General features: G+C 40.1%; 1 protein-coding gene across 1 annotated transcript in view; it reads left to right on the top strand.

The window, feature by feature from the left end:
• COL4A3 (collagen type IV alpha 3 chain) overlaps positions 1-17,223 on the top strand; it is a 124,752-nt gene that overhangs the window by 69,654 nt on the left and 37,875 nt on the right. The window contains exons 15-26 of the mRNA XM_045560275.1: positions 712-774; positions 1,486-1,545; positions 2,712-2,756; positions 2,992-3,045; positions 4,282-4,323; positions 6,650-6,734; positions 7,953-7,988; positions 10,308-10,472; positions 12,373-12,465; positions 12,943-13,038; positions 15,537-15,607; positions 16,375-16,557. Of these exons, the coding sequence (XP_045416231.1) occupies positions 712-774; positions 1,486-1,545; positions 2,712-2,756; positions 2,992-3,045; positions 4,282-4,323; positions 6,650-6,734; positions 7,953-7,988; positions 10,308-10,472; positions 12,373-12,465; positions 12,943-13,038; positions 15,537-15,607; positions 16,375-16,557 (993 nt within the window). The remainder of the gene's footprint in view (positions 1-711; positions 775-1,485; positions 1,546-2,711; positions 2,757-2,991; positions 3,046-4,281; positions 4,324-6,649; positions 6,735-7,952; positions 7,989-10,307; positions 10,473-12,372; positions 12,466-12,942; positions 13,039-15,536; positions 15,608-16,374; positions 16,558-17,223) is intronic.

Raw genomic sequence — 17,223 nt, 5'->3', positions numbered from 1 at the left:
CAAACAAAACTAATAAGAGTTAAAACAAAACATGGTAAAATTTGATATTGCCAAAATAATAACTTACGTTGAAGATTGGAAAAAATTGGCCTGAGGAAAGTAACTGAACTTTTCTGAGGCAATCAACAAAAATAAAATTCATAAAGTCTAAAACTTTATTGTCTGAAAAATGACAGAGAAAACTACATTGACAATATCTGGCTCTTGACAATATGAGCCAGGAAAAATAATTGAGTTTGAATAAAATGATGCCCTCAAGAGAAAACTCACTTTGGGAAAAATATAATCAATAAAATGTGATAAGGGCTCAAACAAACCCGATTAAGGAATCAAATCTCCATCATAACACTTCAACAGAAAATAAATTATCCCAATGAAAATAATTTTAGTGTATTAAAAATGAAAGTAAAATACATGAGAAATGATCTGATTGTGCTTATAGACAACTGATTCAGGAATGAAATTAGTTTAGTGCAGATTAATCCACAAGATACAGTCTTTAAAAAAAAAGTTGGCCTATTGTTTCAGTGAGTTCATAGGTATAAAATTTGAAATATGAGAAACAGGAAGGTCTATTGGGTTGTGTTAACATGGGGCACATTAATAGTTTATAATCCAGCTTATTGACCAAAGAGGGGACTTTTCCAAGTATAATCAGTGAAATCTCATTTGATTCATTAGTAACAATGTTGCATTGGTTTTTTTTGGCAGGCCCTCAAGGGGGAGAAGGGAGACAAAGGAGCGATGGGCAAACCTGGACCTCCTGGACCCTCAGTAGGTCATTCAGAGTCATATTATTCCCATAACACACAAAGCAGAACCTTAGTATTCACTCTGATGTATGTTTTACCTCTAAATCTTAACAATGGCTAAAACATGGTAACATTTGACCACAGAGGTCATGAATACACTAGAATTATCTTATGGCCACTTCTAGCCAAATCCTTGCACTGTTTTACATGTAGCCAGTGCTGCTTAACTTATGGCATCTCCAGCATCTGCTTCTTTAGCATCTGTTCTGTAATTAATATGCATAACTAAGATTTCCCTCTGAGATGCACCATCATTTAAACATTTTTTTTAAATAGCAGAATAATCAGAAGGGACAAATTAGGCTGGGCACAGTGGCTCACACCTGTAATCCTAGCACTCTGGGAGGCCAAGGCGGGAGGATTGCTTGAGGCCAGGAGTTTGAGACCAGCCTGAGCAAGAGTGAGACTCTGTCTCCACTAAAAATAGAAAAATTAGCCAGGCGCAGTGGTGCATGCCTGTAATCCCAGCTACTCAGGAGGCTGAGGCAGGAGCGTCGCTTGAGCCCAAGACTTTGAGGTTGCAGTAAGCTATGATGACACCACTGTGCTCTAGCCAGGATGACAGAATGAAATTCTGTCTCAAAAAAAAGAAAAAGCAGGGACAAATTAGTAAAAATCAATGTAAGTAAAGATCAATAATTCACACAACTTAACATAGCTCTAATTGATACAGGGAACGCCTGGGGAATCGTACAGATCTGAAAAGGGTGCTCCAGGAGAACCCGGCCCACAGGTAAATTTGGAAATTCAGTGTCATGTGCAAGCTTTATTAGCCAGGATTCAGGACTCTTTAGGTTGCAAGATTAAGATGCCCAACTCAAACTAGCTTAGATTAGAAAAAAAGTTTTTTAAGGTTTGGGAGGTGGGATTTATTTGTTCTGAGAAGTTCAATCCTCAGGCTTTGAGGATTTCAGAGCTGGAAACACAGGCAGGACTTTCTCTCCATCCCACTTCTGCTTCTCCCTGTGTATCAGCCTCATTCTCTCCTTTGGCAGATGTCAGGGGACATGGGGAGAAAGAGCAAGGTGTAGCAGCAGACAACTGCAGGTTAATGGCATCCAAGGAGAAAGGCAGCATCCATATATAAAATCCCAAGGAATTAATCTGATTGACCCAGCTTGGGTCATATGTCTCACTCCTGAAAAATGCCTGTGTCCAGCTGGAAAAAGTGCTATGACTGGCCAGGCCAGCGGGGCTGTGACTGTGATTGACAGCCCCACCAGAACCACCCAGAGTAGGGGGAAGAGCAGCTCCCCAAAAGAAATGGGTCCTCATGTGCCCAGAAGTACAATGCACAGAAGACAGAAGCAACAGGGGCCCACTACCCAACCCAGATCTATTTTGGAAAGATTTAAACACACACATTGTGTAAAAACTCTAAAAATTATACATTGAGAAAAAGTATGGGGCTTTTTCCTAAGAAAAAACGTTTAATGAACATGATTTTTAATTCTATCAGGAAGAGTAAACACCATAATAGTTAACCCAAAAGCTGTCTGTTTAGATAACACAATATTTCTTTTATACTTATTTTTAAATATAGACAGGGAATTACCCATATTTCAAATAAATAAGTTGACTTATTCACTTCTCAGCTCATCGCCTCCTTGATTTTCCTTCCAAGCTGAAGATTAGGAGTATCGACTGTAGTTTAGGTTTAGCTGTTAATTTCCTTGCTTCCTTCCTTTGACTCTCTCATTTCCCATTCTTACTGGCTTCTGCCTTCCCTGGGAAGGGAGGGATGCTGCGAGTTCTGTGATTAATAGTTTTTCCTTCCAACACCTGGTAAGGGAGCCTTATTCAGACTTTCTTGGCTGAGGTCAAGAGGAGATGATTACATCATTTAAGTTTTCCATGTTTGTAAAAATTATCCATATTTTTGTTTTGTTTTTGTTTTAGGGAAAACCTGGAAAAGATGGGGCCCCTGGCTTCCCTGGTGGTGAGGTAAAGACTTGATTTGGCCCATGGATGCAGTGAAAGTGTCAGCCCCCCTAGATGAAAACGGATTTTTGAGAGTCGCTACATAGCTATGAACAAACAAAAAGCTACAGCTTTTGAAAAGTACACTCGAGAATCACAGTGTCACACCTTCAGTGCAAAGAGAGGGCATCTGAGCACAGCGTTTTCTATTATTGATCAGCGTGCCTTCTGACCCATTTCCTTTTGTTCTCTTCTTTAGGGAGCCAAGGGCAGCAGGGGCTTCCCCGGGCTACCGGGTGAAGACGGCATTAAGGTAATCCCTCCCGAGCATCCTACCTGCAGCCTTTTTAATAGGTCGGATTTTGCCTGTCCTTGTGCTTTCTCTCACACCCTGGACCTCAGTACAGGGACTGAAATTGCAGACTGCATTTAAATACCTTAGTATATTTGTTAAAAAGAAAAGAGGGATGTGGCAACTTTACACACACATTTGAACGGTGTTCTCGAGGGAACGATATGAAACTTGCTCTGTGTAGTTGAAGCTGGTTGACTTAGGCCCAGTGAGATTTCAGCTTGCCATGCGGGGGAGATGAAAAGGGCCTATAATTGTACGAAGCATCTGGTCATTTGAGATCAAGTATAGGCTGGATACCATGGATCTCAACCCATCATGATGCACTGAAAGGTTATGCTCCGTTAGCTATGAACTATTTTCTGCATTTCTGACGACACATTGCAGACGTCTTTCAAACAATTTGTACAGGCATGTGTTGCTTAACCACAGGACATGTTCTGAGAAATGCATGGTTAGGTGAGTTTGTCATTGTGTAAACATCATAGAGTGTCCTTACCCAAGCCTAGGTGGTCTAGCCTACTACACACTACACACTTAGGCTGTACGGCGTAGCCTATTGCTCTTAGGGTACAAACCTGTACAGCATGTCGCTATACTGAATACCACAGGCAACTGTAACATAATGGTAAGTATTTGTGCATCTAAACATATCTAAACATCGAAACGATACAGGGTAAATATGGTATTATAATTGTATGGGCCCACCATTGACCAAAATGTCATTATATGGCACATGACCGTGTATGTAGATACATGTACAGAATCAAAGTTTATCCTTTACTAGTTTTACTTCCAGTAGAATTCTGAGATTCCCTCTTGAAAGAAAGGCGGTTGGTCACACTTGAATACAGAATTACATACAACTCACGGCCTGGTTTTCCTGTGTGAGGACACAGGAATGTGTGATGCATGTGAACATCTATGACCGTGGTGGCATGAAAGAAACCTGGGGAACCACTAGAACAACAACCACTTCTTTACGACCTTGTAGACAGGATTCCTGACCCAGATACAGGCTCTCTGGGAGAAATTTAAAGTCAGTGTCTCATTAACTTTAATTTGGGTTGTACGTGACATCTAAATAACATCGCTTTTAGCATTAATTTATTGTTCAACTGTGCATTTTGCTTTTTAAGTATACCAAATACGTGACTACCTTTGGTTAACATAATTTGTAACTGTCTTTCCATGTAGGGATGGAAAGGGGACATTGGCCCTCCAGGATTTCGTGGTCCAGTAAGTGTGATTAAAGACAATAGCAATGCCATGTTTGATAAAGTCCTTTAATGTATGGAGGAAATTTTGAATCAAGGTCTCTCATTACCTGTTGTGATAGAGAGCATAACATTTACCTTTTCATCAAACCAGGGCAAAAAATAGCTGTTGTCATTATTCGTCTATTTGACAAGGGGTAAAATATTTCAATTTGGTCCCTGGAATGCACTAGTAATGCCCATCCTGGGATAGGGAGGACAAGAAAAGCTTTGTCTAATCAAACCTGGCCCCAGTGATCCTGCACCCTCGGGGTAGAGCAGGCCACTGGGGAGGACAGCTGGGAGCCAGCTCCTCCTCTCTCCACCTGGGCCTGGGTATGACAACTCCGGAGCTTTCACGTAGCCAAAGCTCACCATGGGCTCAATGCAGGGTCAGCAAAAAGCAATCATCCCAGCCCAAGTGCCATTGCAGCAGGAAATGGTCCCCTTCGCAGTGTGAACATGGATTTGATGTCAACTCCTGACTGCATATTCTGTGACTCTGAAGCTGAAGGAGAGGAGAGAAGGGGACCCAGGCTCTGCATGCTGGTATCTGTTCATCTCCTTCCTCAGAAGACGTTGGTTCTCACATTCAGCGGGCTGAGTAGCAGCACCGTGTATGACTGCGCAGGTTGAACAGAGTGGTCCGTGGTGGCGAAACTGTCATGGGGGCAAGGGGTGTCTTGTTAAAAATGCAGTTCCCAGGCCTCCAGCCTCGGTAATTTAACTCAGTAACTGGAGGCGGGGCCTGGAAATCTGAATCTGTACATGAAAAGCAAATGATTCAAATGCGCACAGCCCCTGTCTTAGGATGTTTCGTGCTGCCACAACAGAATACCTGAGACTAAGTGATTTATTAATATAAAGAACAGAAATTTATCTCTCACAGTTCTGGAGGCTGAGAAGTCCAAAATCAAGATGCTGGCATTTGGTCTGGAGAGGGCTTTCTTAGCTGCACCCTCATTGGGCAGAGGGCAGAAGGGCAAGGCTGCTCTTCTAAAATGGCCTTAATCCCACCAACAAGGGAGAAGTCCTCATAGCCTAATCCCCCCTTAAAGGTCCTACCTCGTAATACTATCACAGTGGCAAACCTGAGTTTTGGAGGGGCCACATTCAAACCACAGCAGCCCCAAAATGCTTTAATAGAGTTGCAGGGAAGATTAAAGGGGCTATTTTGTGAAAGCACTTAGCACAATGCCAGCACTTGGCAGGTGCACACACATCATTACAGACTTTGTGGTGGAGATTATTATGTAATATTATTAATTTTTGTGATTTTATATGTATTGCTTAATCACAAGGCTCTTGTTCCCTCATCTTCAAAGAAGTCAACAAAGTAATTGGCCCATGCAGCATAGGAAAAAACAAAACAAAGAGTTTTGGCCCGGCACAGTGGCTCATGCCTGTAATCCTAGCACTCTGGGAGTGCAGGAGGATCGCTTGAGCCCCGGGAGTTTGCAGTTGCAGTGAGCTATGATGATGCCACTGCACTCTAGCCTGGGTGACAGAGCAAGACTCTGTCTCAAACAAAACAAAACAAAACACTAAGTTTTAAAAAACCTTTTATACTCCCATCTTCATTCCTTCAAGATAAATCTACTAAATGCTAAGTAAAATCTACTTGCACTTTAGAGGAACTAGCCTTCCTCACTTATTGTGTGTTTTCTTATGCTCAATTCCCTATAAATCTGTTTGCAGCTTTAACTAACTTCAAAAGAAATTCTGCTTAGGATGTAAATGGTCAAGGAGACCAGCAGTAGGTCCACTGTGCTGGAAACGTTATTCTTTGATTCTTGAGGGTCAGTGGTGCTCTGGAATTTAAAGCAATAATAAATCCAGTATTTTCTGATGTGTGAGTCCCACCATACTTGGAAATACCTTTAGTCCATCAGGACCAGCATTTTTAAAAAGTGAAATAGAATAGAATAAAAAGTTTCAGGGTTGATCCTATGGTGTAATGGTAAGCCACTCTTTTGTGAAACTTTAATTTTTTTCATAGATATGTACATATGTCTGTACGTGCATATGTAAATGTGGGTGTGTGACCTGGGTCACATCATAACATGTATTTCTAATTGAAAGCCCATGAGATATATAATATCATGATATCAGAAAGGTCTACTTTTTCTTTAAATTTATTCATCTACATATACATGACGACCATATTCCTGCTAACATATAAACCTATAAATTCAGGAAAATAAGGAAGGTAGCTTTTTGGCCAAAATGAAGAAATTGAAGTAATTGCGTTTGATGAGCTGTCCATAAATAGCTACCCTTTCTCTTTATTCATTTCTTTCTCCTTTAAGACAGAATATTATGATGCATACCAGGAAAAGGGAGATAAAGGAATTCCAGGCCCACCAGGGCCCAGAGGAGCTCGAGGCCCCCAGGGTGAGAATAAAGCATTTGTTGAACATTTTTCTGGTTTTCTTTCAAGGGAATAAACAGCATGTGCTTGCAGATGTAGGATTTGTCAGGGGGAAGGTTTGGGTGAGGAGAGGAAGGAGAGATCTCAATTTTCATAGAGGGTATTTTTTTATTTCATATTTTCATTTTACAAGTGGCTACCAAGAAGATAATCAAATGATCTGTATGTATTAATAGCAAAGCATGAAGTTTGAGACTGTCAAGAAAACACATGGGAGGGCAGGAGAAGGGAGTATCAGGAATGAGCAGTCTCAGTGGGATTAGAGAAAATGGAGACCCTGAAACACTGTAACTTGAACAAATCCATACAGATGCTTACCAGGGGGTACTGAAGCCCTGGTTTCCTGACTCCTGGAACAACGATCTGTCCTTGACACCATGAATTCACGTCACATTCACTTATATTGTATCACTTTTGAAAGATTTGAACATTCTAGGCCAGTAGTGCTCATCTCTGGCTACATATTAGAATCCCTGGGAACTTCTAAGTAATGACCTTGTCAAGGTCCCACCCTGTGATTCTGACTTCGTGGTCTGGATGAAGGCCCTGGACACTGGTAAACTGTAAAAATTCTCGAGATTATTCCAATGGGCAGCCAGGATTGAGAACCACTCTGATCTGGATAAATTATTGATATAAACAAGATTTTCAAAGAAGAATTTTACTTAAAAGAATAAAATATCCTACTATATTTGAATAAAATGACACATAAATACAGACATTGACATAAATTTTAAAAAATATGTTAACTATAAATCACATATATATATATATATATCAAAGAATTAGAATGCAATGGAACGTTACCTCTAGAAGTGATCCAAGATAGAAAACCAGGCCAAACTACAGATCCTGGATGTTTTTGGCAGTGTTTGATTTTCTTTCATCTGAACTCCCAGCAAAATACTGAACACAGAGCAGGCTCTTAGTAAATCTCTGCTGAATTATGTGAAAATGATAAGGTGGCATAGTTTACTTTTGAGTGTTAGACTTGTAAGATTAGTTTGCTCTTGGCAGTTTGTCTAAATAAGTGAAGTTTTCTAATATCTATGTGAGAGTAGGAAAAAAGTATGAAAACTCTGTATTGTTAATTATTATGATGTGGTCATCCAAGATTTCAAAGGTGGATAAGGTAGCATTTATATCTTTGTGAGTGATTAATTAATGTCATGTATCCCCAGGTCCTAGTGGTCCCCCTGGAGTTCCTGGAAGTCCTGGTATGTCCATATTTCTTGGGGCACAAATAGAAATGCTATTACAAAAGAAAATACACTGCTGCCTATGAAGTTTGTAATATTTACATAAGACAAATGTTTCCCTAATTGATCTAAAAGTGTTTCCAGCTTCTTAATGGTTATTTTTGCAACCTACAGGGGAAAAGGAAGCAGAATTGATACAAAGTGATATAGAAATGCTCTTTTTTTACTTTTCAGAAGTTTTAACTAAGTATAAATGCCTTAGCATCAGGCAATTTTCACAGTTGGGGGTGTGAGCAGAGGCCTTGAACACAGAGGAGGCACAGAGATAGAAAACAGTAATGTTATGGTAATTAGGTTGGTTAAAGATGATAATTTTCATCACAAGTCACAAGTTGCATAAGGATACCCAGATTATACTTTTTCTGTAAAGTTTGAAACTTTAGTCTGTGAATCACTAGAGTGTTTACCTTTTGAGAGAGGAGGAGGAAGAGACCGAGGTGGGTCCGCAGAGGCCCATCTCTTGTAACTGTTCTGCGCTCTTTTTAAAGGAAACAAGTCTGAGACAAAAGAGCAAAGATTTGAGCAGGTGCCCTGCCATTGATTGTATTTTTCTCTGTACAATGTTGCATATTAAATTACTTCATAAATTTGAAAATGAATTAAAATTAAGCAGATTGCAGAACCATGAGTACTATTAGTAATAATATAATCCCACTGTAAAAAAAATAGATACAGAAATAGATAAATACCATATGTACCTGTATATGCTTGGAAAAAATATAGATCAAACTGGTAACAGTGGATTTTCTTGAAGTTGGAATGGGGCAAAAAGATATTTTAGACTGCAAGGCAAAGATTAAGGAATACCTTCCCCCTGTCAGGCCCCTAAGTAACGAATGAATAGGCTCCTTTAAGAAGCAAATGAGTAAAAAATTACAAAGCTCTGGTTCTATAAGAACTTTAGGATTGTTTTTTCTATTTTTGTGAAAAATAATATTGGTATTTTGACAGAGATTGCATTTAACCTATAGTTTGCCTTGGGTAGTATGGTCATTTTAACAATATTGAGTCTTCCGATCCACATGGGATGCTTTTCCATTTCTTTGTGTCCTCCTCAATTTCTTTTGTAAGTGTTTTATAGTTTTCTTTATAGAGGTCGTTCACATTCTTGGTTAAATTTATTCCTAGGTATTTTATTTTTGCTTGTGGCTATTGTAAACGAGATTGCCTTTTGGATTTCTTTTTCAGCTAGTTCATTATTGGTGTACAAAAATGTTGCTGATTTTTGTATGTTGATTTTGTATCTTGCAACTTTACTGAATTTGTTTATTGGTTCCGAGAGTTTTTGGTGGAGTCAAGGGCGAAGAGAGATGGTTAACGGGTGGGTACAAGCGTACAGTTAGATAGAAGGAAAAAGTTCTAACGTTTGATAGCAGAACAGGGTGACTATAGTTAACAACAATGTATTGTGTATTTCAAAATAACTGGAAGAGAGGACTTGAAATGTTCCCAACATGTAGGAATGACAAATACTGAGGTGATGGAGACCCTAAATACCTGACTTGATCATTGTACATTCTACACATGTAACAAAATTCCCCAGGTACCCCACAAATATGTATAAATATAATGTATCAAAATAAAATAAAAATTACAAAGCTCTGAAACATATCAATCAGAAGAATTTGCCTTTATACTCAAATAATAAGACATAATCACATATTATCCCTGCTGGTTTCTCAGCCCTTTGGTGGTGACATCCCTGTACTTAATAGTTAACCTATCTGCAAGGCAGTGATCAGAGACTGCCCCTCCTCACATCCTTGCCATTTTAGGATTGGGATGGGTTTTGTTTCGCCTGGCCTGGCTTCTCCCAGGAGATGCCTCCTCCCCCAGCACAGCCTTTTATACCTGAGACATTGGCAGGGAAAAAGTCTAATTAGAACTTTCTCTCTTTCTCACTGAGGGCACTGAAAGGTAGGCATCCTCTAGTCTCTAATAAAACATATCTACCAAGCAACATGTATCGAAGCATTCCTGGTGAATCCTTTTAATAAAAGCACTACAGTGCATCTCAAATTCTGTTTCAGTTCCTTGCAATAAGTTGCATAAATTATCTTGTGGGAATGGGGTGTTCTGTGCTTTGCTGTACTGTGGTTATTTAACAAGGCCACAGATGAAGGAAGCAAGGACATTCACTTTTTATTTTATGTGCTTGATGTGCCTCTCAATTGTGTGACTTTTAAAAATAAGAATAAATCACTTTGCCATTGAAAAAATAAATATATATTTATCAGGAAAAAACTTAAAATACAATAAATGATTATTTTCTCCAAGGACCATCAAGGCCTGGGCTCAGAGGAACCCCTGGGTGGCCAGGCTTGAAAGGAAGCAAAGGGGAACGCGGTCCCCCGGGACAGAATGCAGTGGGGCCTCCGGGGTCTCCGGGTTGTCCTGGTGCACCAGGCCCTACAGGACCACCGGGGCCACCAGGACTACCAGGTAAAGATTTGTAATGGGGCCCCTTTTGTGTACAGTGCCCAGTGACAGATGTGTGCAAATCAGGACCGATAAACTCTACTCACAAATTGGCCACGAGTCTGTGGTTTTTATGAGTTGTCTTTCCAATGGCGTTTCCTTTCACTAAAACTGTCTGTGAAAGAAAACTATGGTAGAATGATTCCTTTGAAAATGTAGCAAAGTCTTCACCACGTTCTCCAGAGAACAGAGTGGGAGGGAGGGACCGAGAGAGGGACGGAGGGAAGGAAGCAGGGTGGCTATCAAGTTGGCTTTGGCCAACTACAACTGCTTGTTCAGCCCCTGGAGAATATCTCCCACGAAGCCTGTCTCGGGATAATCTGTTCCAGGTGAGAAAAAGGCAAAAATGTATCCACCAGCTCCTATTTCCCACGGGTCAAAGATTTGCCCCACAGGACAGGACTAACTCCCCCTACACACACACACACACACACACACACACACACACACACACACACACACACACACACACACACACACACACACACACACACCACACACACACACACACACCCACACACACACACACACACACACTCTAACTCCACCCCCCCCCCACACACACACGCTGTGTTTGCATGGTTCCCAGGACAGCCCATGCCTTGGCATCAGCGAGGAAGTCCCAGGGCAGGAAGTCAGAAGTGTGCCTGTTAGGGGAAAAGGGTCAGAAACCACAGAGCTGTGGCCCACAGGACTTGAAGGGTGCCCCGAGGTTCTGACACAGGCGTCTGCTCCTTTCCATCTCCCTGCGGAGCTACTTAGCGTTCTGTGCTGGTGCATAGGTACAGCAGGTCCTCACATTGCCTTGCCCTCCTCAGTCTTCCCTATAAGAATGAAAGCTTTTTGAGGTCAGGGACTGTGTCTTTTTTACTGTTTTAAGCCCAGTGTGTAGCATGAGGGCTGGAACACCGTAGGAACTCAAATATTTGTTGAATTAAGTATGAAATGAGTATGAAAATGTACTGAGTACACACACAAATGTATAAATGCGTAAGTATTCATATAGGCCTACCTTAAGTATTAAACTGCCATCAGATTGTACTGTTTAGAGATGGCTATCCAGGTATCTTAAAGACACAGAAAACTAGAACACAGGTGGTCATTCTTTTCATAGTCAAGCAGATGCAATATGACTCTTACCACGTTCCAATTAAATTAAATATTTCCACTATTACCTTGTTGTTGTGAAATTTGGGGCAGCTATAGGCACTGTTTTTAAATATTTAGTTTTATCAGCATTGCCTTCAACCTAACATTTAAAATGGCAAGAGCAAAAATAGATCACAGAATACAATTTACTAGTGTAAGGGAATTAGCTACTCATTGCAATATTTCAGTAGTAGATAACGTGGAAGACTTCAAACAGCTTTCTTAGAGAGCTGCTTTAGGAGTGACAAACTCAACTGATATGGTCAAAAAATGAGGAGAAAACAAATGATACCCTAAGTCAGAATCCATTTTTTCACTTGATATGTATTAAGCATCTATAATATATCAGGAATATACAATGTATCCAAAACACATGGAAGAATAATATTTGATTCTTTGCCTCGAGATGCTAAAACAGATTGTCTTGGAATAATTGGAAACAATTGAATAAGATAATGGGTCGATTATGTGGCAAAAGTATCATACAATGAGATTTCAAAAGCAACTACATAGGTCTCAGAAAGTAACACATCTATGTAATGTGAAGGGAAGAGCCGGTCCACATGTCCACATGCGTCAGCCTTCTCAGTTGCAAATAAACTTCCGAAGTTTCAGCAAAGATGGGAGTGATGCATATAAAATAATGCATATGTTAAAACACATAATTAAAAAGAAAACACAAATAAACATTGTCTTTGGTGTTGTGTTTTTATAGGTGACATCGTTTTTCTCAGGGGCCCACCTGGAGATCAGGGACTGCCCGGCTATCTAGGGGCTCCAGGAATCCCAGGAGTTGATGGGCCCAAAGGTTGGTTCAGTCAATGGTGTTGTTCTAGTAGAACAAGCCATTCTCATCACTGTTTTTTCCCCATGAGACAACAGTGATTCCCAAACAATAGCCAGTCATGGATGGCTTCTTTTCCGAAAAAATTTATCTAAAAGTATTCATTTATCTGTAAATCACTAACGTATTTAGCACCCATGCAATAACTCTCAGATATCCTTAGAATGTGAGTTTTAGCCTGTGTGCAAGGAAAGAAACACTGAAATAGATGTTTTATGTTAGACTCTTGGAATTTTCTCCCCCAGAACTCTACAGCTCAGTATAATAAAGTAAGTGTATATACAATAGATGAATTGTTATTAATATGCACAATATCCTAAGATGCTTTTCACTGCATAAAAAACATTTAAATGTAATAAATGATTATGTGGTTGGAAAATATCTGTCCTTTCTGAGGACTCAGTGTGGGTTCATAAGTAATGCAAGTGTGCTCTGTTGCAGGAGACCCGGGCCTGCCATGCACACAGTGCCCTTGTATCCCAGGGCCTCCCGGCCTCCCAGGACTGCCGGGGCTGCATGGTGTAAAAGGAATCCCAGGTATGGACAATTTGCACACAAGTGTTTTTGCAAGCACAAAAGAGTCAATACACTGAGAGATTTAAAAAACATAAAGGTATTAGATTACTGGATGTCATGATGTGGTTTACATGAACTTGGAGAGAGAGTTTCAAAAGCATATATTCTGTTAACATAAAGTCATCCCAAATTCAATAAAAGCTGTTATTTTTCCCTGTTGCATTTTAGTTGCGAAACTCTAGCAAAGTATTGTTAGCCAGGAATTGTCGACACAGGTTCCTACCGGGAACCAGCAGGTGGCTGAAAGCAGCGAAGCAGCTGTACTAAACACACACCACTTTTTTCTTCCATAAAGACATGAGCTCTCTCCCTTTTTTCCTCAAAAGACACGACGCTTCCCCATACATTTTTTCATGTTCCCACTTTTAATAGAGTCATGGGAATAAGCAGTACTTCACTTTCTCTTTAAGGATACAAGTGCAATAAAAAATTACAACATTGAGGACGGCAGCAGGCAGAGGGCACAATTAGATGGACCGGCAGGGTTATGGTTACTTGTCAGCATGTCAGGTCCTGTGTTAATGAATCTTCCAACTTTTCATGAGAAGAAAGAAATCTGAATTTTTATCTGAAATCTCATGATTTTTTTTGTTAGCCATTAAATCAACTTTTGAAGGGAAACAACATTTTATAGCCAACGTTCTGAGGACTAAGTTAAGCATGACTCACAGGCCTTCTCTTGACAACTCTGTGCCAGACCAGGACTCTCCACCCCAACCCTGTGCTCCTGGCTGTCACTGACTCTGCTTGTCAACTGTCCCTTCCTTAGTTATAAGACTGGCCATGGGCTGAACCCTGAAGTACAAGAAGTTTCTATTTATTGGCTGGGTTCCATGATACCACACACACTGTTGGTTCTTCCATCAGCACCTTGGGCTTGAGAAACCATCACGGAGTTATTTATCATTAACTAATAAGAGTTCAAGTCACAGAGCCCTTGGCCAGTGTGCTGGGCACTAAGTGTCCTCTGTGCTTCCATTCCTTTAGTTCTCACATCAAGGCTAAAAGTAAGTGCCATCATCAACCCCACTGGACAGATGAGGAAGTTGAGGCGTATAAGATGACTTAGCTCATAGATGGCAGAGCTCGGACTCGAATCTGCACATTCTCCTCCAGAGGCATGCTCTTGCCCTCCACGCTGATGGCCCTTGATTGCTGCACTGTTGCCTGTCTCCTCAGGGGCTACTGCTCTTTGGGGCGAGTTAATGCAAAGGTCTGCCTGGGAACCCAGATGGGGGAGGTTATATGTTATCACTATCTGGTAGATATTTGCATTGGCACAGGGTCTTCTGGGAGGCTGGGTCTCAGTCCAAAGAAGAAACGCTAATGGTGGCAGCTGTGGGCACCACGGCCAACCAAGGGAGGACATACACTTGGGCAGGGATCTCAGATCCCACCCTCTTCTCCTTTATAAAAGCCTCTGCTGCTTTGCAATCGCTGCCACTGCTCTAACCCCCTAAGAGGGAAGGAGGGGCAGAGAGCTGGCTGTTCCTCACCTAGCTCCTATTCAGTGCCCAAGTCTCTGGGGGAAATATTCTATTAAAACAAAAACTAAAAAGAAGGGAAGAAGGGAGGGAAAGAAGCAGAAAAAGAAGAAAAGATAAGAAACCATTATTTTCCTACATTCCCTGAGTCACACCTGTGGCCCAAGGTGAGCAGCACACTGATGAACCAGCTTGATAATTGCATTATTGTATTTTCCTTAACTTCTCGACATTTGGCATATGCACATATAGCTCAAAGGAGATGTAGAAGAAGTAAAATGGTTTGGATTACTATATCCAGGCTCAATATCTTGCAAAAAATAGAATCTGAATAAACATTTGTTGATGAACTGACAGGAGACCCATCTAAAAGATTGTCTAAAAGGATTATCTTTATAGAGATATTTAAATACCTATGGGAAGTATTAATAAATGATGGCTCCCTCACACAATAGGCTACTATGCAGCCATTTAAAATGAAGCTATAAATCTATACTTATTGAAATATATATAGTATGATTCCAAAATAGTGTATATATGAGTCTTGTGAATTTATGGATATAAAGATGTATGACTAATATACATTAAAATTTAGCAAACATTACCTTCTGGTGGTAGATTTATGGGTGATTTTTAGTCTCTTCATTCTGTATAATGTTCTTTAAAATTACTTTTAAATGTGCTATAATATTACTTTTACAAGTAATATATGCTCAGAAAAAATAAATGCATAATCTTAAAATTATAAAGTTGTGAATTGTAAAAAGCTAAGATTTGAGTTATTTTTTACATTATTACTTATTCCAGTTATTTACTCCCATTCTCTTATTGCATTGTATGTTTTATGATAGAAATCATCTTTCTTTCCTCATAAGAAAACACCCTATTTTCTCCACACATTGCATTCCCCTGGCTACTCAGGGTCGGTGTTCCACATATGGTGTCTATGAGCAGTTAATACTCATTGCTTTGCAGGAGGGCAAGGTGCAGCTGGTGCGAAAGGAAGCCCGGGGTCCCCAGGAAGTGCAGGTCTTCCAGGATTTCCAGTAAGATTTCATGGTTTTAAAGCTCTAGCTTCAATTTGGAAAACTGTCCAATATGGTTGCACCACACTTAGGTGCCTGGCAAACAGTAATTGCTGAATAGATACTTATTGACTAAATGAATAAATGAATGATATGTAAATGATTAAGCAAATGAATTAATGAATTTATAAATCATTTAAAATGATATCAGAGACAGATCAGTGACAGCTTGGGGCTGAGGGTAGGAACAGGCATCAGCTGTTCCCTGGACTTGAGGGGATTTGGGGGGATTTGGGGGAACAATGGGAAAGCTTTAACACTGACTGCGGTGATTGTGGCCTGATTCCACAAATGTGCTAAAAATCATTGAAATTTACTCCTACAAAGAATGAATTTTATGGCATGTAAATTGTATGTCAGTAAGCCTGTTAAAATTAAAATCTTGATTATATTGGTGATATATTCTTAATTCAAATTATTCAGAGAGGCTTGTTAAAATTTACCAATATTCAAACATAATCTGAGTTGATGATTATTGTGTTGAATCATATTATTGCGTGGGTTGCATTGAATTGTACTGTCTAACTGAATCCTTTTCCAGTTTTGGAAGTAAAAACGAAGCAAAACAAACAAAATGCTTGGAATAATATTTGTGGGCCAAAGAAAGTGTGTTTAAAAAAAATCCACATTCCTTAAAATTGAAAAGATCTTGTTGACACTGTTTCTAAGATTGACGAGGGACAACTCTATCAAAATTCAATGCAGAGTCTTTTTCTATACTCCCCTAGGGGTTCCCAGGTGCTCGGGGTGATCCAGGACTTAAAGGAGAGAAAGGTGAAACTCCTCTGCCTGAGGGACAAGTGGGTGCCCCTGGGGAACCGGGGCTCAGAGGGCATCCCGGGAGAAAGGGCTTGGACGGAATTCCTGGAACTCCGGGAGTGAAAGGATTACCAGGACCTAAAGGCGAACCGGTTGGTATTTAACTGCATTTTTTCAAATTACCCTCCCTATAAATGAAGTGAAGTGCTCTGAAGTTAAGAGATAAAGTGATTTCCTTTCAGAAAATGGTTGGCCACTCAGCACAGTTCATCACTCTAACTGCAGAATGAGGCATCTTCAAATTAGCAGGAACCACCCAAGCAAATATTCATAAGTACTTTGACAAAATAAATAGGTAGCATTCAATGATTTAGCCCAGTGATAATTCTACATTGATAATGACCCTGTCTTATGCACAAGTTACAGTTTTATATTTGTATCAAATGAGTTTATGGAGAAATTCAGAAAACAACTACTAGTTTTAGTAAATATTTTGGGGGCGGTGTCCATTCTTTTAAGTAAAGATAAATACATGAAGACAGCATGCTTTGGGTATGGCAGTCAAATAAAGAGAGCAAATTTAAAATACATAAGCTTATGTAAATCCAATCCCTTTTCACAGAATAGAATTTCTCACATGTTTGAGAGGTAACACCTACCAGGATCTATTTTAACAGGTCCTAGAGTAAGTAAGAGGTTGAACACCTCTCATCATAATGTATCTGTGTGAAGTTTGCAAGGCATGCTGCCCAAACTATTCTAGGAAATGCCAGTTTTTCTCAGAGTTAATCTGTGTTATCCAGTATAAAGTGTCCCAC

This window comes from Lemur catta, chromosome 8 (genome assembly GCF_020740605.2).
Source record: "Lemur catta isolate mLemCat1 chromosome 8, mLemCat1.pri, whole genome shotgun sequence".
Taxonomy (NCBI): domain Eukaryota; kingdom Metazoa; phylum Chordata; class Mammalia; order Primates; family Lemuridae; genus Lemur; species Lemur catta.
Note: the sequence above shows the minus strand (reverse complement) of the source record. Positions and strands in the feature narration are given on the sequence as shown.